Genomic DNA, 23152 nt, shown 5'->3' with positions numbered 1-23152 from the left:
GGACAGGCTGGGGAACTGACCTCTACACACTGTGGGAGGGACAGGCTGGGGAACTGACCTCTACACACTGTGGGAGGGACAGGCTGGGGAACTGACCTCTACACACTGTGGGATGGACAGGCTGGGGAACTGTACACACCACTCATAACATCTATTCACATCTGTGATTATCTATGTGGGTATAGTATACATAGGGGGAGAGAGTAGGTGGGAGAGAAGCATGAGAGGGGGACAGAACGAGTGGAGAAACAGAGAGAAAGCGAGGGGGGAGATCTCAAACAGTAAAAAGTCCCAGTGTTTCTACACACATTGATGCATTGGCACAAACAGGCATTCCTGCTCAACGACTTTGGCAGACCTTTAAAAAGCATATTAAAGCGCTCTGTTCTGCATGAGGCCAGTTGTTGCTCTGTTTTCTCTACTAAGGAATGGAGGAGGTGTACAGAACTGTGCAAAGACATGGTTATGGGGAAAACAGGGAGAATGGATACGATATGAGGACATAATGTATCTGGACCATCAAAGTGCTACCCAATATTGTAGCGCATGTACAGCTATAGATACTCAACAAACTGGTACAAATCTGAAGATATACTTGCCTATTAAAATTACTCAATACCTTTTGTCATACACAGTATATTCCTGATTCATTTCATTATTCCTGTGTGTGTTTTAAGGAGACTTCAGTCTGTTCAGAGCAGAGCTATTTAAGCACTGAGAGCCTTCAAAGACAACTTCAAAGAGTCCATCTTGGCCGTATGCTCTGTGTACACCTCACAATGTCAATCAGAGATAAACAGTAGTCTTTGTTACTTTGAATGAGCTTGTTGGACATAATAGTAGCTACATAGAGGGCAGCCATACCTGATAAAAGGAATAGGCACCACGGGTCACTTCTTACACAGTCATTTTATTACACACAGCACTGGGTAAACACTACACACATGTATTGGACATAATGCTTGAATTTACTGCTTTCACCAGAGCAGGCTTACATTACAGTTTATATCCATGAGATGTTTGAAGGCACATTTGATCAAATGTTTTTTTAATATATTTTTTTATTATAATTAAAAACTCAAATGAGAGATTGCACTGGAAAGGTACCTTGCACTGTTAGGGAATGCAGAAAGTCATTGTTCATCTGGGCATTATCAAGTTCATTTATTTTCCAGTTGTCTCCTAACTATTTGAGTATAAACACTACGACTTGACTAGATTAGCTAGTGTTCCTGTTTGATTCAGAGTGCATCCAAGACAAACGAATATCATTATGGCTTCATCTATCTCTCAAATTCACACTTCTGATTTTAAAAAGATTCCATGAAAACTCCCTACATAGTTAGGGCTAGGCATTGATAAGCCAAATTATACCCTAAAACCAAGCTAAAAACCTTGTACAGAATATAGGATCCATAGATAAAGATGTATCACAAAACAAACCTGACGTAGCAGGAGTAGAATATACACCTGAAACTAGATCCCCTACATACTGGTCTTGATGAGAAGAAAAAAAGTTGATCTTCTGCAATGTTCAACCAATCCAGTAAATGTGGAGGAGGAGTTAAGATGGAAAGTCGTCTTGTTAACGTCCAAAAATGGAATAGCATCAGAGGCTCCATTTCCATTTTCCCTGAAAACCAGAACATCCGGATGTTGGAGACTTGGCAGAGGCTAAGCTACAAAAACTATTTTCTTTGGTATGAGAAAACTCACACAGTCATGCGAGGATCCACACAGTGCCAGATCAGAGCAATCAGGATCCACACAGTGCCAGATCAGAGCAATCAGGATCCACACAGTGCCAGATCAGAGCAATCAGGAGCCACAGGATATTCAATATAAACACATGATTTAGTCCAAATTGCATATGAGTTGCTGGGCAGAAAGGGGTATGTGTTGTAGTGTTTGAGTTTGCAGAACCTATTCTATACAACTAATCTACGTACCATTCAAATTAGTTAGCAAAATATCCCCAGATATCTTATGTCTGGGAATAAAATAACATTTTGAAGAACTACTGCTTTACAGGGAGAGAGGTTGGAACTGATAACATAGAAATGTAATTTTCATACTGGAAGAGAAGAAAAACAATCGACATAAAATAAGATGGATTAATATAATTTTTGTAGTGAGGAGAGACAATCCAGGCCTGGAGTAAAGTGGAGGCCTTCTGTTCAAATACAGTACAGTACATGAGAATGACACATATCAGGTAAAGGCATTGAGAGTTGGAATGATCTCTTCCAGTCTACCTGTTAGGTCTGAAATCTGTTTACAACATGGAAATCATTCAAAATATCCAGACAGTATGGTTAAGATTCAAAATAAAATCGCAGAAAGAGGAAAGCCCTAAGAGAAAGAGCTCTCCTTTCACATGTTTGAGTAAGATGGAGGATGTGTCCTTTGCTAGGTCTTTCTACAACGCGCATACCGGTCATGGACATACATGGGACTCTACTGTAGTGACCAGTTTTCTTCACTCCTGATCTTCGAGAGTCAAAGGGTGTGCAGACTTTCATTCAGCCCAGCACTAACCCACCTTATTCAAATCATCAGCTAAAAATCTATATGTTGATTAGCTGAATTAGATGTGCTAATAATGGGCTATGGAACAAAATGTCTGTAGCATTGTTGGCCCATTTCCATTGGTTTGTAGCTGAGCCCCCTACTCCCAGTCCCAGCAACTCTGACAGGACAACCGCGGTAGACAGACCCTCCACATGGACTGTGCACGTCGAGAAAGAAATGGTTAGCACTAAAACTGGAAGACTTTAACCTTGCCAAGGACAAACTAGAGTGCTGCTCAGATCTGAGCGACCATTTTCCCATTACTCTGCAGTCTTATCTACTGAAACACAAAAATCCTGTTAAATGGCGCCATTTTCTCATTTGCCTTCAAGGTCATTCTCATGCATGGAGAGCCAGTCATTGTGCTGCTGAGCCTTTGGAGACACAGAGTGTTCTGCTGTAATAAGAGATGGCTCACAGAGTCCAAAAGAACAGTCCAGAGAGAGAAGCTGTCCAGAACCATCGCTGGAGCACAGCGACTGTACAGTAGAAAGACTAGAGCCCGACTGATAAATCAGTTGACCGATATTAGCCTTTAGCAGAAAGATTTGTATAGGTATTTATTCTACAGATAAAGCATAGATATTATTGTAACGACCCTGGGTTTATAAGCGCGGAAATCGACTCTGCCGCTTGAGCATGCTTTTGCGCCACAGTCGAAGGTTGTGGGTTCGAGACCTGATCCCTGCTGTTTCGTTACATTATATACATAGAATAAACAAATACCTCTGCTCATTTATGGTCACTTTTTTAATGGTCAATGGTTGCCTGAAGAGGGCGCTCTATGAGCTGCTCTTTGAACATCATTCAGGCCTAGGTCACAACGTGAGAGAGAGTAGGCATGGTGGTTAGACTGTGAGTAGCTTGCCACAGCCAACGTATTTGAATAAGTATATAATCAAAAGTACTCTTCACCAAGCAAGCAGCCCTGTCCTCATCACATTCTCACTTAGTTAACGTAAGCTCAGCTATCTAGCCAGCAACGTAGCTCACTTTGCTAGCAAGCAATCTATGCTACTTATGTGCAACACTGAACGGGCGCCAAAGTGAACAATCGTTCTTGATACAAAAAGAACACTGTTACTGTCTGGGCCTATTATATTAGCCAGTGGGCTTATTTAGTTTGTTTTCCGAAATATGCAATCTGCAAAAAGCAGGCCATGTGCTTGCGTTCATGATGAGATAACTCTAGCTAGCTAGCTAAATGAGAACGTGTGATTAAACAAGTGCGGCAATCATTTGCCTGCATAAATGTTTTTAGTTATCTGCGCAAGCCATTTGCAGTTGAAAATTACAGCCAATATATTCGTATTGAATAACAGTGATGTAGATATGGTTTCTGTAAGAAAACATTGTCGTAATGAACAGCTAGCTTGTGCTTGTCATATCCTACTCTCATTGCAAGGTTGCCATAAAGTGTTTGTTTACATGACCTCTGACTGTTGTAGACGCTTGTAAATCTACTCAAGACAAATGCTGACGCTGACACCTAGCGGTGAGATTAGGAACAGCATGTTACTGCATTTCAATGCTAATTTGTGAACAGTGCGGTTTCAGATTTACTTTGAGACTAAGTTTAATCAATTCAACCTTGTGGTGGTTTAACACAAGCACTTTTGCATACTTATCCACTGCCATAGATAGGGACAACTTAAAAGATTTGTCTAAGAAGGGACACTAAACAAGTTTTACTGTTGTATTTATAGAGGATATAGTTGCTTTTTCGTGGATATCTTAAATAATGTTTATTTTAAGATTTTGTTAAGAAATTATAATTTAGAGTATCCGTTAATCCTTTGGAGCACACTTTGTGTAAAAAAAGTATGTTATTCACCTCTAAAAACAATATATTGGGTGATATATCAGTAAATCAGTGACTTTGCCTCCCTCCTATCGTTATCAGACCCAAAAATCCAATATCAGTCTAAGCAAAACATCTGCATAACAATGAGAGATATAGTAAACCGACAAGCAACACAGAGGAGGTGAGCAGGAGAAGCCAAAGAGTAGTCTCTGTCCTTTGATTGGTCAATTCCAACGGATTGTCCACAACATTAAACAATGTCAGCGCTCTACCTTGGTCAAAGCCAATGATATGTCCTTACATTGACCAATGATCCGCCCCTCCACTGCCCTCTCTACTGAGCCAGAGAGGAAGAGGTGAAGCGATAAGCAGACCGATAAGCAGACTGCCTGCCTTTGGGACAATGACTCCCATTGTTAGGTTGGAGACAAGACCATCTTGTCATTATATACAGTATCGCTGACTGAGCCTGAGCTGTGTCAGTGTGTGAGATATATATATATATATATCACCCTGTGTAGTTTGAAAGGCTCAGGAGGAGAAACAGAGGCCACAGCACTCCATACAGATCTCCAGGCAGTCTGCAGACTCGCAGCACGCGTCGATGATCCCACAGTCCATGTCACATGGCAGCTCACAGTCGCCGCACTCCTCGGAGGCACAGCAGCAGCAGAAACACGCCGAGTCGTCCCCCGCACACGAACCACAGGTGGCACAGTCCAACACGATGTTACACAGAGTCAGGAACTCACAGAACAGACAGGCCAGGATACAGTGAACACAACAGTCTGAGGGAGAGAAGGAGAGTTATTCAGGATACACTGAACACAACAGTCTGAGGGAGAGAAGGAGAGTTATTCAGGATACAGTGAACACAACAGTCTGAGGGAGAGAAGGAGAGTTATTCAGGATACAGTGAACACAACAGTCTGAGGGAGAGAAGGAGAGTTATTCAGGATACAGTGAACACAACAGTCTGAGGGAGAGAAGGAGAGTTATTCAGGATACAGTGAACACAACAGTCTGAGGGAGAGAAGGAGAGTTATTCAGGATACAGTGAACACAACAGTCTGAGGGAGAGAAGGAGAGTTATTCAGGATACAGTGAACACAACAGTCTGAGGGAGAGAAGGAGAGTTATTCAGGATACAGTGAACACAACAGTCTGATGGAGATAAGGAGAGTTATTCAGGATACAGTGAACACAACAGTCTGAGGGAGAGAAGGAGAGTTATTCAGGATACAGTGAACACAACAGTCTGAGGGAGAGAAGGAGAGTTATTCAGGATACAGTGAACACAACAGTCTGAGGGAGAGAAGGAGAGTTATTCAGGATACAGTGAACACAACAGTCTGAGGGAGAGAAGGAGAGTTATTCAGGATACACTGAACACAACAGTCTGATGGAGATAAGGAGAGTTATTCAGGATACAGTGAACACAACAGTCTGAGGGAGAGAAGGAGAGTTATTCAGGATACAGTGAACACAACAGTCTGAGGGAGAGTTATTCAGGATACAGTGAACACAACAGTCTGAGGGAGAGAAGGAGAGTTATTCAGGATACACTGAACACAACAGTCTGAGGGAGAGAAGGAGAGTTATTCAGGATACACTGAACACAACAGTCTGAGGGAGAGAAGGAGAGTTATTCAGGATACAGTGAACACAACAGTCTGAGGGAGAGAAGGAGAGTTATTCAGGATACACTGAACACAACAGTCTGAGGGAGAGAAGGAGAGTTATTCAGGATACAGTGAACACAACAGTCTGAGGGAGAGAAGGAGAGTTATTCAGGATACAGTGAACACAACAGTCTGAGGGAGATAAGGAGAGTTATTCAGGATACACTGAACACAACAGTCTGATGGAGATAAGGAGAGTTATTCAGGATACAGTGAACACAACAGTCTGAGGGAGAGAAGGAGAGTTATTCAGGATACACTGAACACAACAGTCTGAGGGAGAGAAGGAGAGTTATTCAGGATACACTGAACACAACAGTCTGAGGGAGAGAAGGAGAGTTATTCAGGATACACTGAACACAACAGTCTGAGGGAGAGAAGGAGAGTTATTCAGGATACACTGAACACAACAGTCTGAGGGAGAGAAGGAGAGTTATATAGGATACAGTGAACACAACAGTCTGAGGGAGAGAAGGAGAGTTATTCAGGATACAGTGAACACAACAGTCTGAGGGAGAGAAGGAGAGTTATTCAGGATACACTGAACACAACAGTCTGAGGGAGAGAAGGAGAGTTATTCAGGATACACTGAACACAACAGTCTGAGGGAGATAAGGAGAGTTATTCAGGATACACTGAACACAACAGTCTGAGGAAGAGAAGGAGAGTTATATAGGATACAGTGAACACAACAGTCTGAGGGAGAGAAGGAGAGTTATTCAGGATACAGTGAACACAACAGTCTGAGGGAGAGAAGGAGAGTTATTCAGGATACACTGAACACAACAGTCTGAGGGAGAGAAGGAGAGTTATTCAGGATACACTGAACACAACAGTCTGAGGGAGAGAAGGAGAGTTAGTCATATTTATTTGACCTGGTACTTGATTACAATGCATAGTGTTTTGAGAAGAGGGATATATGGAAGAGCGAGGAGAGGTGGGGTACCACAGTGAGATGGACAGAAGTAGGTAGCATCTCACCATCCTGTGCCTCTATAGGTATCTGGGAGCTGTTGCTCTTGGAGGAGCTCTTGCTCCTCTTGCTGCTCTGAGAGGTGATGGAGGGGTTGGACTGGAGCTTCTTAGGGTTCTTCATCCCAGATGAGGAACACGAGGAGGAGGAAGAGGCCGCCATGGGTAGGGAGTTGGGGGCCGGCCGATCATGAGGCCCTCCGTTCCTCACTCCATTGGGGTGAGACGCATGTGTGTTGGCCGTGTGTATGCAGTGCGGGGTGTGTGTGTGTGGGGTGTGTGTGTGGGGCTTGGCTCCGTTGCGTAGCTGGCTGGTGGGCTGGGTTAGGCAAGGCTGGGTGGGATGTATGGGGGTAGATCGTGTCTGGGGTTGACCTGAGGACAGGAACAAAGAAAAATAAGAAAAACAATTACAATATTTGCTTTCATTGTAACTGTGGGACACATGGGAAACGTAGTCATTGATACAGCATGCCCCAACGCTTCCTGGGAAGGGCCATGTGTACTGTGCTGACTTCTGACCCTGCTCATCTAGACGCTTACACAACACACCCCAGACACTCTACGCTCCTCCTCGCCTCTTTTTCTCCTCTCTTCTCCTCCCCTCCTCTCCGCCCTGTCCTCCCCTCTCACTGCCAGGGCTGAAACACAAGTTGGTGGGAGAAACTTTCAGATAATCCCCTTAAGAAATAGGCCTAAACTTGGGCCAACTCAATCCAGTTTGACAAACTCAAGAATCTATTAAAATAATTTACCAAGGACAATTGGTGCTTCATGGTCTACTAACGCCAGCTGCACATTGTTAGGTGCACCATACATTGATATGTAACTCGTGACTATGATGCGTATCTGGTTGCTAGTTTTAAGTCTTTGATTTATGTGGACAGAGAGGCTGAAATGGCCTGGTTCTCCTCTCTTCACAGTATGAAATGTAGGCTACACACATTTACGCATATATATACGCACGCACACGCGCACACACACTCAGACAGCCTCAGCCCAGGCCCAGGGTGTTTACAGCCTACAAACCCTGTACTGTTCCTCCTCTAAGTCAGACCAGGGTTGATCTTGGCTGGCCAACATATTTTACTCTGAGCACCACAAAATACTAATTACACTGAGAGAAAGAACAACGTGGTGAAAAGCAGACCTCCTCTGCCAAACCAAACAGAGGCCCTGAAAAAGAGAGAGGGCTAAAATGGAACCATGGTTTTGATATATTATGATAATATTTAATACCATCCTATCGAGGCCCTAAATATTTTCTAGACCTGAACACACAGATGGAGAGAGGTGTAACATCCCAGGGTAGAATACCACTACAGGATGTCCTGAGAGAAACACTCACATACCGGGGGCTGAGATGCAGTGAAACAACATTAGATAATCGTTCAGAGACAGATAACCATGCTAGGACTGATGTGATTGGCCTGGCCGGGTTCACACCACCAATCGAGTGTGATTCAGCAATTTTAAACCTCACTCCAGATGTCTGGCAGTGAGGAGGGGGGCAGCAGTCACAGGGAAACATATCTTTCTCTTCTAAAGAATGGCAAAAGTCAATACCTGCTCGGCTGCATTGTCTCCTTTCTTACCCTTTTCCCTCTCTTTTTGTCTCAGCCTCTCTCTTTCCCCGGGTCTCTCAATTTAACCACTCATATTTCCAAAATTGCAGTACAATATAGTATAAGGGTTTGGTTTTGTCGAGAGAAGAGAGAGAACGCACACGCACAATTACAGAGCCACAATTGCAGCCACCAAACCTAATCATAGTCAGTTTTAGTGAAACCACAGAGCGATGCCAGGCTTTTACCCCACATCTCTCTGCTACTGTAGTCATTCTCTATGTGGTACATGTCTGGTTAACAGTGCATTCCTTTGGTTGGTAAAGACAACATCAGCAGGAACACAATATTGTTTGTTTTTCTGAATTCCATTGGATTTAAAAAATATATATTGTTGGAAATGGAGAGAGGAGTAACATCACAGTGAACAGAGTCAAATATCTGGATGTTATTTAGAGTGGTATGAGAGTTCATTCACCCTTCTCCCTTTGCATGTGTGTGTCAGTCGGTTTGGAGTGTGTGTGTGTGTGTGTGTGTGTGTGTGTGTGTGTGTGTGTGTGTGTGTGTGTGTGTGTGTGTGTGTGTGTGTGTGTGTGTGTGTGTGTGTGTGTGTGTGTGTGTGTGTGTGTGTGTGTGTGTGTGTGCAAAAAGGCTGGTTGCATGGGCATCTGGCAGACAGAAAGACAGACAAACTGAGTTTCAGAGAAGTCATGACTGCATACACATACGAACACACAAATGCGCACACACACACACACACACACACACACACACACACACACAGAGTGAGAGAGTGAGAGAGTGAAAGAGAGAGAGAGAGAGAGAGGGGGGTGTTTGTGAGATAGAGATGCAGAGGAGAGTGTGTGTGAGGGAGGGTGAGAGAGATCTGCTCTACGGATATACACCCCTTAGCTTTGGCTCTCGTCTATTTTGGGTCAGGAGTGATGTAAGGGCGTGCCACAGAAACACAATGATTCAGCAGTTCATAGTTAAAAATAAGAACAAATAAACAAATGACTGTGGCTTAATATGATGAGACTAGCACACCACAGACTGAAGGAGAAGAGAGGGGGAGGAAGAGCAGAGAGAGGGAGAAGGGGGGTGAGAGTGAGGAGAGGAGATATTTTACTGTGCAAAAGTGTTGGACCAGCCTAGGCCTGAAAGTGTAGGACCAGCCTAGACCTGAAAGTGTAGGACCAGCATAGGACTGAAAGTGTAGGACCAGCCTAGACCTGAAAGTGTAGGACCAGCATAGGCCTGAAAGTGTAGGACCAGCCTAGACCTGAAAGTGTAGGACCAGCCTAGACCTGAAAGTGTAGGACCAGCATAGGACTGAAAGTGTAGGACCAGCCTAGACCTGAAAGTGTAGGACCAGCCTAGACCTGAAAGTGTAGGACCAGCATAGGACTGAAAGTGTAGGACCAGCCTAGACCTGAAAGTGTAGCACCAGCCTAGGCCTGAAAGTGTAGGACCAGCAAAGGACTGAAAGTGTAGGACCAGCCTAGGACTGAAAGTGTAGGACCAGCATGGGCCTGAAAGTGTAGGACCAGCATGGGCCTGAAAGTGTAGGACCAGCATAGGACTGAAAGTGTAAGAGCAGCATAGGACTGAAAGTGTAGGACCAGCATGGGCCTGAAAGTGTAGGACCAGCATGGGCCTGAAAGTGTAGGACCAGCATGGGCCTGAAAGTGTAGGACCAGCATAGGACTGAAAGTGTAAGAGCAGCATAGGACTGAATGTGTAGGACCAGTCTAGACCTGAAAATGTAGAAGAGAGAGAGACAGCTGAGAGACAGCTGAGAGAGAGAGACAGTTTAGTTATTATTATTGTTTATTATTATTTATTGTTGAATGTATGGTTATTTTGACACTTGGTTATTGTTGTTACTGTTGTCCCGTTGACAATTTTGATTCTCATTTTTATAAGCTTTGGCAATATGTACAGTGGGGCAAAAAAGTATTTAGTCAGCCACCAATTGTGCAAGTTCTCCCACTTAAAAAGATGAGAGAGGCCTGTAATTTTCATCATATGTACACTTCAACTATGACAGACAAAATGAGGGAAAAAATCCAGAAAATCACATTGTAGGATTTTTTATGAATTTATTTGCAAATTATGGTGGAAAATAAGTATTTGGTCAATAACAAAAGTTTCTCAATAGTTTGTTATATACAATGACAGAGGTCAAAAGTTTTCTGTAAGTCTTCACATGGTTTTCACACACTGTTGCTGGTATTTTGGCCCATTCCTCTATGCAGATCTCATCTAGAGCAGTGATGTTTTGGGGCTGTTGCTGGACAACACGGAATTTCAACTCCCTCCAAAGATTTTCTATGGGGTTGAGATCTGGAGACTGGCTAGGCCACTCCAGGACCTTGAAATGCTTCTTACGAAGCCACTCCTTCGTTGCCCGGGTGGTGTGTTTGGGATCATTGTCATGCTGAAAGACCCAGCCACATTTCCTCTTCAATGCCCTTGCTGATGGAAGGAGGTTTTCACTCAAAATCTCACGATGGCCCCATTCATTATTTCCTTTACACGGATCAGTCGTCCTGGTCCCTTTGCAGAAAAACAGCCCCAAAGCATGATGTTTCCACCCCCATGCTTCACAGTAGGCATGGTGTTCTTTGGATGCAACTCAGCATTCTTGTTCATCCAAACACGACGAGTTGAGTTTTTACTAAAAAGTTATATTTTGGTTTCATCTGACCATATGACATTCTCCCAATCTTCTTCTGGATCATCCAAATGCTCTCTAGCAATTGCAGATTCAGTCTTCCCAGCCTGGTGCAGGTCTACAATTTTGTTTCTGGTTTCTTTTGACAGCTCTTTGGTCTTAGACATAGTGGAGTTTGGAGTGTGACTGTTTGAGGTTGTGGACAGGTGTCTTTTATACTGAGAACAAGTTCAAACAGGTGCCATTAATACAGGTAACGAGTGGAGGACAGAGGAGCCTCTTAAAGAAGAAGTTACAGGTCTGTGAGAGCCAGAAATCTAGCTTGTTTGTAGGTGACCAAATACTTATTTTCCACCATAATTTGCAAATAAATTAATTAAAAATCCTACAATGTGATTTTCAGGGTTTCTTTCTTCTCATTTTGTCTGTCATAGCTGAAGTGTACCTATGATGACAATTACAAGTGGGAGAAGTGGGAGAACTTGCACAATTGGTGGCTGACTAAATACTTTTTTGCCCCACTGTACATTGTTACGTCATGCCAATAAAGCAAATTGAGAGCTGAGAGAGCTGAGGGAGACAGCTGAGAGTCAGCTGAGAGAGAGAGACAGCTGAGAGAGAGAGCTGAGAGACAGCTGAGAAAAAGAGACAGCTGAGAGAGAGAGAGCTGAGAGAGTGAAAGGCCCAGTGTAGGCCCAGCCTGTTGCCTGTAGCAATGGGAGTGTGGTATGTCTGGCTTGAGAGAGTGTGACTCACAGTCTGCTGACAGCTCACCCCCCTACCTTCTCTCTCTCTAAATTCCTCCATCCGCTCACCTCCCATTACCCTACAGACAGCCAACCTCTCTTCTCACCTCCTCCCCCTCTCTCTAAATCGCTCTCCTCCCACTCCTCCCCATCATCTCTCCTTCCGTCAGCCTCCTCCCAAGACACTGGCCTCTAGCGAAAGGCTATGATTACTGCTGATCACTGCACCCCTCTATCTTTCCAACCTCCCTCCTCCCCTCTTCCTCTCCTACCTCTCTCTTTCCTCCCTTTTCCTCTCCTTCCCCTTGCCCTCGCTCCCTCCCTCCGTCAGTGACTCAGCAGTCTGAGCAGTAGACAGTAAACAGAGTGCTGTTTGTGCCAGCTAAGCTGCTCAGACCAGGCCATCTGAACTAGATCAGCGCTGTGAGGTTCAAATCAAATCACATTTTTATTTGTCACATACACATGGTTAGCAGATGTTAATGCGAGTGTAGCGAAATGCTTGTGCTTCTAGTTCCGACCATGCAGTAATATCCAACGAGTAATCTAACCTAACAATTTCACAACAACTACCTTATACACACAAGTATAAAGGAATGAAAAAGAATATGTACATTAAAAAATATATGAATGAGTGATGGTATAGAACGGCATAGGCAAGATGCAGTAGATGGTATAGAGTACAGTATATACATATGAGATGAGTAATGTAGGGTATGTAAACATTATATGAAGTGGCATTGTTTAAAGTGGCTGGTGATACATTTATTACATCAATTTTTCCATTATTAAAGTGGCTGGAGTTGAGTCAGTTTGTTGGCAGCAGCCACTCAATGTTAGTGATGGCTGTTTAACAGTCTGATGGCCTTGAGATAGAAGCTGTTTTTCAGTCTCTCTGTCCCTGCTTTGATGCACCTGTACTGACCTCGCCTTCTGGATGATAGAGGGGAGAACAGGCAGTGGCTCGGGTGGTTGTTGTCCTTGATGATCTTTTTGGCCTTCCTGTGACATCGGGTGGTGTAGGTGTCCTGGAGGGCAGGAAGTTTGCCCCCGGTGATGCGTTGTGCAGACCTCACTACCCGCTGGAGAGCCTTATGGTTATGAGCAGAGTAGTTGCCCTGCCAGGCGGTGATACAGCCCGACAGGATGCTCTTTGATTGTGCATCTGTAAAAGTTTGTGAGTGCTTTTGGTGACAAGCCGAATTTCTTCAGCCTCCTGAGGTTGAAGAGGTGCTGCTGCACCTTCTTCACCACACTGTCTGTGTGGGTGGACCATTCCAGTTTGTCCATGATGTGTACGCCAAGGAACTTAAAACTTTCTACCCTCTCCACTGCTGTCCTGTCGATGTGGATCAGGGGGGTGCTCCCTCTGCTGTTTCCTGAAGTCCACGTTTATCTGAATATGTCTGTAAACACACCAGCCAGCTGGTCTGCGCATGCTCTGAGGACGTGGCTGGGATGCCGTCTGGGCCTGCAGCTTTGCGAGGGTTGACACATTTAAATGTTTTACTCACGTCGGCTGCAGTGAAGGAGAGCCCTCAGGTTTTGGTAGTGGGCCGTGTCAATGGCACTGTATTGTTCTCAAAGCGAGCAAAGAAGTTGTTTAGTCTGTCTGGGAGCAAGACATCCTGGTCCGCGACGGGGCTGGTTTTCCTTTTATAGTCCGTGATTAACTGTAGACCCTGACACATACCTCTAGTGTCTGAGCCGTTGAATTGCGTCTCTACTTTTTCTCTATACTGACGCTTAGCTTGTTTGATTGCCTTGTGGCGGGAATAGCTACACTGTTTGTACTCGGTCATGTTTCCGGTCACCTTTCCCTGATTAAAAGCAATGGTTTGCATTTTCAGTTTTGCGCGAATGCTGCCATCAATCCACGGTTTCTGGTTGGGGAATGTTTTAATAGACACTGTGGGTATGACATCGCTGATGCACTTGCTAATAAACCCGCTCACCGAATCAGCATATTCATCAATGTTGTTGTTCGACGCAATGCGGAACATATCCCAGTACACGTGATCGGAGCAATCTTTGAAGCGTGGAATCTGATTGGTCGGCCCAGCGTTGGACAGACCTGAGTGCAGGAGCTTCCTGTTTTTGTCTATAGGCTGGGAGCAACAAAATGGAGTCATGGTCAGCTTTTCCTGGACCATTGTGCTCCCTTCCTACATTTAAAACGGGAACACCTGAGTGACACCTAGCACCTTGACCAGGGATCACAGCTAATGACAATTTAGGGCTTTACAATGGTAGGTACTGTCACCTTGTCCTTCCACTGTCACCTTATTCACCTCTGTCACCAAAAACAATGTGACCCCATAAACCAATGTCTGATTCAGCTCATTTCAATCACAATCCATAGGGATGGGCAATCTAATCTCGGAATAGCAAAGTGTGGTATTCCTAAAGGGTGGAATTATGAAAGAAGTGCAGCCTATTTCCCTAAGTAGAGTGTTGTGAGTGGGAAACGAAGGCTGAGGGAGGCAGGATGAACAGTGATTTAGGATAAAAGCTCTACTTAACTGGGAGATTGTGGTAAAAACAGGGAATTAAGGAAGTGGGAGAGAGGAGAGAAGGGAAGGGAAACATGAAAGTTAACACAGAGGAGAGTGGGAAGGGGAAACATGAAAGTTAACACAGAGGAGAGTGGGAAGGGGAAACATGAAAGTTAACACAGAGGAGAGAAGGAAAGGGCTATTTCAAAGTTAACACAGAGGAGAGAAGGAAAGGGCTACATGAAAGTTAACACAGAGGAGAGAAGGAAAGGGAAACATGAAAGTTAACACAGAGGAGAGAAGGAAAGGGAACCATGAAAGTTAACACAGAGGAGAGAAGGAAAGGGAAACATGAAAGTTAACACAGAGGAGAGAAGGAAAGGGCTACATGAAAGTTAACACAGAGGAGAGAAGGGAAGGGAAACATGAAAGTTAACACAGAGGAGAGTGGGAAGGGGAAACATGAAAGTTAACACAGAGGAGAGTGGGAAGGGGAAACATGAAAGTTAACACAGAGGAGAGAAGGAAAGGGAAACATGAAAGTAAACACAGAGGAGAGAAGGAAAGGGCTACATGAAAGTTAACACAGAGGAGAGAAGGGAAGGGAAACATGAAAGTTAACACAGAGGAGAGTGGGAAGGGAAACATGAAAGTTAACACAGAGGAGAGTGGGAAGGGGAAACATGAAAGTAAACACAGAGGAGAGAAGGAAAGGGAAACATGAAAGTTAACACAGAGGAGAGAAGGAAAGGGCTACATGAAAGTTAACACAGAGGAGAGAAGGGAAGGGAAACATGAAAGTTAACACAGAGGAGAGTGGGAAGGGGAAACATGAAAGTTAACACAGAGGAGAGTGGGAAGGGGAAACATGAAAGTTAACACAGAGGAGAGAAGGAAAGGGAAACATGAAAGTTAACACAGAGGAGAGAAGGAAAGGGAACCATGAAAGTTAACACAGAGGAGAGAAGGAAAGGGAAACATGAAAGTTAACACAGAGGAGAGAAGGAAAGGGCTACATGAAAGTTAACACAGAGGAGAGTGGGAAGGGAAACATGAAAGTTAACACAGAGGAGAGTGGGAAGGGAAACATGAAAGTTAACACAGAGGAGAGTGGGAAGGGAAACATGAAAGTTAACACAGAGGAGAGAAGGAAAGGGCTACATGAAAGTTAACACAGAGGAGAGAAGGAAAGGGCTACATGAAAGTTAACACAGAGGAGAGAAGGAAAGGGAAACATGAAAGTTAACACAGAGGAGAGAAGGAAAGGGCTACATGAAAGTTAACACAGAGGAGAGTGGGAAGGGAAACATGAAAGTTAACACAGAGGAGAGTGGGAAGGGAAACATGAAAGTTAACACAGAGGAGAGTGGGAAGGGAAACATGAAAGTTAACACAGAGGAGAGTGGGAAGGGAAACATGAAAGTTAACACAGAGGAGAGAAGGAAAGGGCTACATGAAAGTTAACACAGAGGAGAGTGGGAAGGGAAACATGAAAGTTAACACAGAGGAGAGTGGGAAGGGAAACATGAAAGTTAACACAGAGGAGAGAGGGAAGGGAAACATGAAAGTTAACACAGAGGAGAGTGGGAAGGGAAACATGAAAGTTAACACAGAGGAGAGTGGGAAGGGAAACATGAAAGTTAACACAGAGGAGAGAAGGAAAGGGCTACATGAAAGTTAACACAGAGGAGAGTGGGAAGGGAAACATGAAAGTTAACACAGAGGAGAGTGGGAAGGGGAAAGAATGGGTCAGAGGTTAAGTTGGGGTTCACTGTCGGTGACAAATGGTCTCCTTCAACAGAAATGATGTACTCTTTCCAGGCCCTTTGTGTGCGTGTGCGTGTGTGTCACCTTCAGGTCCGACACCTCCAGGAGAAAGAGGAGGATGAGGAAGAGGAGAGATTCATCACAGACTGGTGTGTAATTAAAGGCATTGTGTCACGATCTTGTTACATTTCACACCGGCAACACGCTAACCCAGTTCACATCCCCTTTAATGATCCCAGCATCATACGTACCTCACCAAGCTGCCAACTCAGCCTTTCCATGGCAGTATTGTGTGTGCGTGATTGTACGCCTTACAAAGCTACAAACAAAATATTGCTATTGTCTGTATGGAGTGTTTTCTGACTGAAGTTGTACAAATTGAGTCATGAATCCCATCTCTGTGTTTCATTGTGGTGCCAGAGAAAGTAAATGAGGGAGTGTGACTGAGGGGTCTGACAGAGCACTGGACTCTGACTAACAGTGAGAGTGGTGGTGATGGGGGACAGTGTAACAGGGTTGTCACTAGTGACCACAGCCACAAAGTCAGAATTGTCTATATCGTAAATATTTGTGAAAAAAATGTTTACTTTTTATATTTTTTTTATTCGAGTTAGTCATGTGGTTAAGGTTAGGGTTAAAGTTAAAATCAGATTTTAAGAAGACAAACTGTATAAATAGGCAGGGTTTATTACTTTGTGGCTGTGGTAACTAGTGACGACCACCTGTAGGAGCAGAAGAAGAACTGAGGTTTGGATGGAAACAGAAGGTCCCCAAATTAAAGATCAGTCAAGAGTCAGACAGCCTTTCACCCAGTTACCAACCCCCAAACACACACCGCTCCTCCCTCATCTCTCTCTCGCATCCTTCTCTTACTCAGAACTGACAAAAAATTACTAACAGAGCTTATTATAAGACTCCCATAAAAACAGGAGAGCCCAAAGGAGGATTTATCATGAGTTAGAATAGTGTAACCAACACTCACTTATTCAGAGCTTTTTACTGGCAGTCTGTATAGGACTGTGACGTAGGCTTAAGCCACTGACCGTGTCAATGACGTGTATCAACTATGAGGCTGCTTTATTGAATCAATGTGCTAGAGAAACAGAAACACACTACCCAACTACCAAAGAGAATAACATACACACATGTGGCACCACACACACAACAGCACGCACACACACTCTAACAGCTCACTCTGCACATTGTTCTCAGACAGCTTGTCAGAGGCCCAGCGCCAGACACATGCTACAAGCATGATGTCATCACTGCGAGACAGAGCATCTGGGCTGCAGAATGCCACCTCGTTTCTGTTTTCATCTACACATGTCCTTTACATCATGACATCATCGCGCACACACAAACCATAGTCATCTAGTAGCAGCAAGAGCCACTATTTCATATTTCATAATCAGTGTACCAGCCATAGACAAACTCTCTCTCTCTTTATTGATGTGGTTGAGGCAGAGTGAGGGGGTCTATAAAGTTAGTCACAGTGTTCCTGTAGGGTGCTGATGATACAACTGTACAACTTCCAAATGTATGCACACACTCACACACAAACATGCACACGCAGCACGAGCCCCATACACACACAAGCCATCTGCATCAACAGAGAAAACCAGACGCAACAGCGGGAGGATGGGAGGGGGGAGGGAAGGATGAAGTGAGGATGAGAGGGAGGGAGGAAGGTAGAGTTGGATTCAGTTGCTTGCAGATGCTGATCTTAGGTCAGTTTTACATTGTCTCTGTAATGATTAAGGTTGGGATTTGGGGAGGGAACGCTGTACCTACGGCCAACATTTAACTGGAGCGGGAGGAGGGTTGGAAGGAGAGAGGTACAGGGGATGAGGAAGGTATAGGGGGATAAGGGAGGTATAGGGGGAGGGAGGTATAGGGGGATGAGGAAGGTATAGGGGGATAAGGGAGGTATAGGGGGTGGAGGGAGGTATAGGGGATGGGGAAGGTATAGGGGGATAAGGGAGGTATAGGGGGTGGAGGGAGGTATAGGGGGATGGGGAAGGTATAGGGGGTGGAGGGAGGTATAGGGGATGGTGGGAGGTATAGGGAGATGGAAGGAGGTATAGGGAATGGTGGGAGGTATAGGGAGATGGAAGGAGGTATAGGGAGATGGAAGGAGGTATAGGGGAATGGTGGGAGGTATAGGGAGATGGAAGGAGGTATAGGGGAATGGTGGGAGGTATAGGGAGATGGAAGGAGGTATAGGGGAATGGTGGGAGGTATAGGGAGATGGAAGGAGGTATAGGGGAATGGTGGGAGGTATAGGGAGATGGAAGGAGGTATAGGGGAATGGTGGGAGGTATAGGGAGATGGAGGGAGGTATAGGGGGATGGAAGGAGGTATAGGGGAATGGTGGGAGGTATAGGGAGATGGAAGGAGGTATAGGGGAATGGTGGGATGTATGGGGAAATGGAGGGAGGTTTGATTAAGGTTGGGATTTGGGGAGGGAACGCTGTACCTACGGCCAACATTTAACTGGAGCGGGAGGAGGGTTGGAAGGAGAGAGGTACAGGGGGATGAGGAAGGTATAGGGGGATAAGGGAGGTATAGGGGGAGGGAGGTATAGGGGGATGAGGAAGGTATAGGGGGATAAGGGAGGTATAGGGGGTGGAGGGAGGTATAGGGGGATGGGGAAGGTATAGGGGGATAAGGGAGGTATAGGGGGTGGAGGGAGGTATAGGGGGATGGGGAAGGTATAGGGGGTGGAGGGAGGTATAGGGGGATGGTGGGAGGTATAGGGAGATGGAAGGAGGTATAGGGGAATGGTGGGAGGTATAGGGAGATGGAAGGAGGTATAGGGGAATGGTGGGAGGTATAGGGAGATGGAAGGAGGTATAGGGGAATGGTGGGAGGTATAGGGAGATGGAAGGAGGTATAGGGGAATGGTGGGAGGTATAGGGAGATGGAAGGAGGTATAGGGGAATGGTGGGAGGTATAGGGAGATGGAAGGAGGTATAGGGGAATGGTGGGAGGTATAGGGAGATGGAAGGAGGTATAGGGGAATGGTGGGAGGTATAGGGAGATGGAGGGAGGTATAGGGAGATGGAAGGAGGTATAGGGGAATGGTGGGAGGTATAGGGGTGGAGGGAGGTACAGGGGGATGAGGAAGGTATAGGGGGATGGAAGGAGGTATAGGGGAATGGTGGGAGGTATAGGGAGATGGAAGGAGGTATAGGGGAATGGTGGGATGTATGGGGAAATGGAGGGAGGTATCAGGGAATGGATGTAGTTATATAGAATGGAGGGAGGTATAAAGGGGATGGAGGTATAGGGATGATAGAGGGAGGGATAGGGAAATGGCAGGTGAAAGTGGGGGTCTGGATGAGATGGGGCTTGTACATGTTGTCTGTAGTTGGTTAACTCTTGTGGTAGCAGCACAGGGTATGGAGCTGGGCAGCAGCGCAGGGTATGGAGCTGGGCAGCAGCGCAGGTTATGGAGCTGGGCAGCAGCACAGGGTATGGAGCTGGGCAGCAGCACAGGGTATGGAGCTGGGCAGCAGCACAGGGTATGGAGCTGGGCAGCAGCACAGGGTATGGAGCTGGGCAGCAGCACAGGGTATGGAGCTGGGCAGCAGCACAGGGTATGGAGCTGGGCAGCAGCACAGGGTATGGAGCTGGGCAGCAGCACAGGGTATGGAGATGGGCAGCAGCACAGGGTATGGAGCTGGGCAGCAGCACAGGGTATGGAGCTGGGCAGCAGCACAGGGTATGGAGCTGGGCAGCAGCACAGGGTATGGAGCTGGGCAGCAGCACAGGGTATGGAGCTGGGCAGCAGCACAGGGTATGGAGCTGGGCAGCAGCACAGGTTATGGAGCTGGGCAGCAGCACAGGGTATGGAGCTGGGCAGCAGCACAGGGTATGGAGCTGGGCAGCAGCACAGGGTATGGAGCTGGGCAGCAGCACAGGGTATGGAGCTGGGCAGCAGCACAGGGTATGGAGCTGGGCAGCAGCACAGGGTATGGAGCTGGTTTTATGGAGGACATAAAATAAAAGAGAGAATAATGTTGGATCCAGACCTACACTTACACACACACCCCAGACACACCAGACCCAGACACACCAGACCCAGACACCCAGATCCAGACACCCAGACACACACACACCCCACAGACCCAGACACCCCAGACACACACACACCCCACAGACCCAGACAACCCAAACACACACAGAAACCTGTTTCATAAGGATTTCAATACTACCCGCCCCGCCCCAACTCACCATAACCCTACATCCAGTCTCTCTCTTAGCATTACCCAATCTATCTCTGACACAGCCTCTCAAACACACCATCATTACAGATGCTGTGGTTATTTTGCGGTAACTCAGAAACCAAGAGTTACTGTCAGGTTGCTTCCCCGAATGCACCGAGGTGGAAGAGAGGAGAGGCCCCCTGGTGTGTCGTGACCCCCAGAATCCAACACTTCTGACTATAAACTGTTAGGCCAGGTAAAGGATTAACATAATTAGTACATCAACTATGATGATAACTCTAACATCACATGGTTAGATTCCCAAGAGAGACTGCCAAAAACTATACTGCCAGACTCACCTCCCTACAGTAGTCATAGCGACACCCGAACAATCACAGTTACCACCAAACAGACCAAAAATGCTCAAATGTAGGAGAGTAGAGAGAGGTGTTTCATTTGGTTGTAGCATGTGGCGTGTTGCGTGTAGACACTTGTTCTGCAGCAATTCGGAACCTAGCCCACTTAACTCCCTCTGTTGACATTTCCATTCAGAGGCGTGTGTATGTGAGTGTGTATCTGACCTATTTCTTGGGGCTGTGTGTGTTCATTCAGGGTCGAGACAGTGTGACTCACAACACCAGTGGAACCCAAACATTTAGTGTGCGTGATTGTGTGTGTGTGCGAGATATATGCATCTCTCCCAGATAATGGTCTTGCTAGGTGTGGTCAGAGAGAGACAGAGACAGACAGAGAGACAGAGAGAGAGAGAGAGAGAGAGAGAGAGAGAGAGAGAGAGAGAGAGAGAGAGAGAGAGAGAGAGAGAGAGAGAGACACAGAGAGAGAGAGAGAGAGAGAGAGAGACCTTGGGAAAATCCTCTGCATTATTATTAACAGCAGACTCGTACATTTCCTCAATGAAAACAATGTACTGAGCAAATGTCAAATTGGCTTTTTACCAAATTACCGTACAACAGACCATGTATTCACCCTGCACACCTTAATTGACAACCAAACAAACCAAAACAAAGGCAAAGTCTTCTCATGCTTTGTTGATTTCAAAAAAGCCTTCGACTCAATTTGGCATGAGGGTCTGCTATACAAACTGATGGAAAGTGGTGTTGGGGGTAAAACATATGACATTATAAAATCCATGTACACAAACAACAAGTGTGCGGTTAAAATTGGCAAAAAACACACACATTTCTTCACACAGGGTTGTGGGGTTAGACAGGGATGCAGCTTAAGCCCCACCCTCTTCAACATATATATCAACGAACTGGCGCGGGCACTAGAAAAGTCTGCAGCACCCGGCCTCCCCCTGCTAGAATCCGAAGTCAAATGTCTGCTGTTTGCTGATGATCTGGTGCTTCTGTCACCAACCAAGGAGGGCCTACAGCAGCACCTAGATCTTATGCACAGATTCTGTCAGACCTGGGCCCTGACAGTAAATCTCAGTAAGACCAAAATAATGGTGTTCCAAAAAGGTCGAGTCACCAGGACCACAAATACAAATTCCATCTCGACACTGTTGCCCTAGAGCACACAAAAAACTATACATACCTTGGCCTAAACATCAGCGCCACAGGTAACTTCCACAAAGGTGTGAACGATCTGAGAGACAAGGCAAGAAGGGCATTCTATGCCATCAAAAGAAACATAAATTTCAACATACCAATTAGGATTTGGCTAAAAATACTTGAATCAGTCATAGAGCCCATTGCCCTTTATGGTTGTGAGGTCTGGGGTCCGCTCACCAACCAAGACTTCACAAAATGGGACAAACACCGAATTGAGACTCTGCACGCAGAATTCTGCAAAAATATCCTCCGTGTACAACGTAAAACACCAAATAATGCATGCAGAGCAGAATTAGGCCGATACCCACTAATTATCAAAATCCAGAAAAGAGCCATTAAATTCTACAACCACCTAAAAGGAAGCGATTCACAAACCTTCCATAACAAAGCCATCACAAACAGAGAGATGAACCTGGAGAAGAGTCCCTAAGCAAACTGGTCCTGGGGCTCTGTTCACAAACACAAACACACCCTACAGAGCCCCAGGACAACAGCACAATTAGACCCAACCAAATCATGAGAAAACAAAAAGATAATTACTTAACACATTGGAAAGAATTAACAAAAAAACAGAGCAAACTAGAATGCTATTTGGCCCTACACAGAGAGTACACAGCGGCAGAATACCTGACCACTGTGACTGACCTAAAATTAAGGAAAGCTTTGACTATGTACAGACTCAGTGAGCATAGCCTTGCTATTGAGAAAGGCCGCCGTAGGCAGACATGGCTCTCAAGAGAAGACAGGCTATGTGCTCACTGCCCACAAAATGAGGTGGAAACTGAGCTGCACTTCCTAACCTCCTGCCCAATGTATGACCATATTAGAGAGACATATTTCCCCAGATCACACAGATCCACAAAGAATTCGAAAACATATCCAATTTTGAAAAACTCCCATACCTACTGGGTGAAATTCCACAGTGTGCCATCACAGCAGCAAGATTTGTGACCTGTTGCCACGAGAAAAGGGCAACCAGTGAAGAACAAACACCATTGTAAATACAACCCATATTTATGCTTATTTATTTTATCTTGTGTCCTTTAATTATTTGTACATTGTGTGTATATATATATATATATATATAT

General features: G+C 45.4%; 1 protein-coding gene across 11 annotated transcripts in view; it reads right to left on the bottom strand.

Annotated features, from left to right (window-relative positions):
• Window positions 1–890: 890 nt before the first annotated feature.
• Window positions 891–23152, bottom strand: part of mdfi (MyoD family inhibitor) — a 56024-nt gene continuing 33762 nt past the window's right edge. For 9 of the 11 annotated variants that reach the window (XM_052473448.1, XM_052473449.1, XM_052473443.1 and 6 more), the window contains 2 exons: window positions 7039–7404; window positions 891–5163 (listed from right to left, as the gene is read on the bottom strand). In XM_052473448.1, the coding sequence (XP_052329408.1) occupies window positions 4907–5163; window positions 7039–7404 (623 nt within the window). In that variant the 3' untranslated portion in view covers window positions 891–4906. Of the gene's footprint in view, window positions 5164–6308; window positions 6566–6651; window positions 6801–7038; window positions 7405–23152 lie in introns of those variants that run through there. The other 2 variants (XM_052473451.1, XM_052473452.1) reach the window with 2 other exon arrangements.

The sequence above is a fragment of the Oncorhynchus keta genome, chromosome 21 (genome assembly GCF_023373465.1).
Source record: "Oncorhynchus keta strain PuntledgeMale-10-30-2019 chromosome 21, Oket_V2, whole genome shotgun sequence".
Taxonomy (NCBI): domain Eukaryota; kingdom Metazoa; phylum Chordata; class Actinopteri; order Salmoniformes; family Salmonidae; genus Oncorhynchus; species Oncorhynchus keta.
The sequence above is the reverse complement of the archived record's forward strand: the minus strand, read 5'-3'. Positions and strand labels throughout refer to the sequence as shown.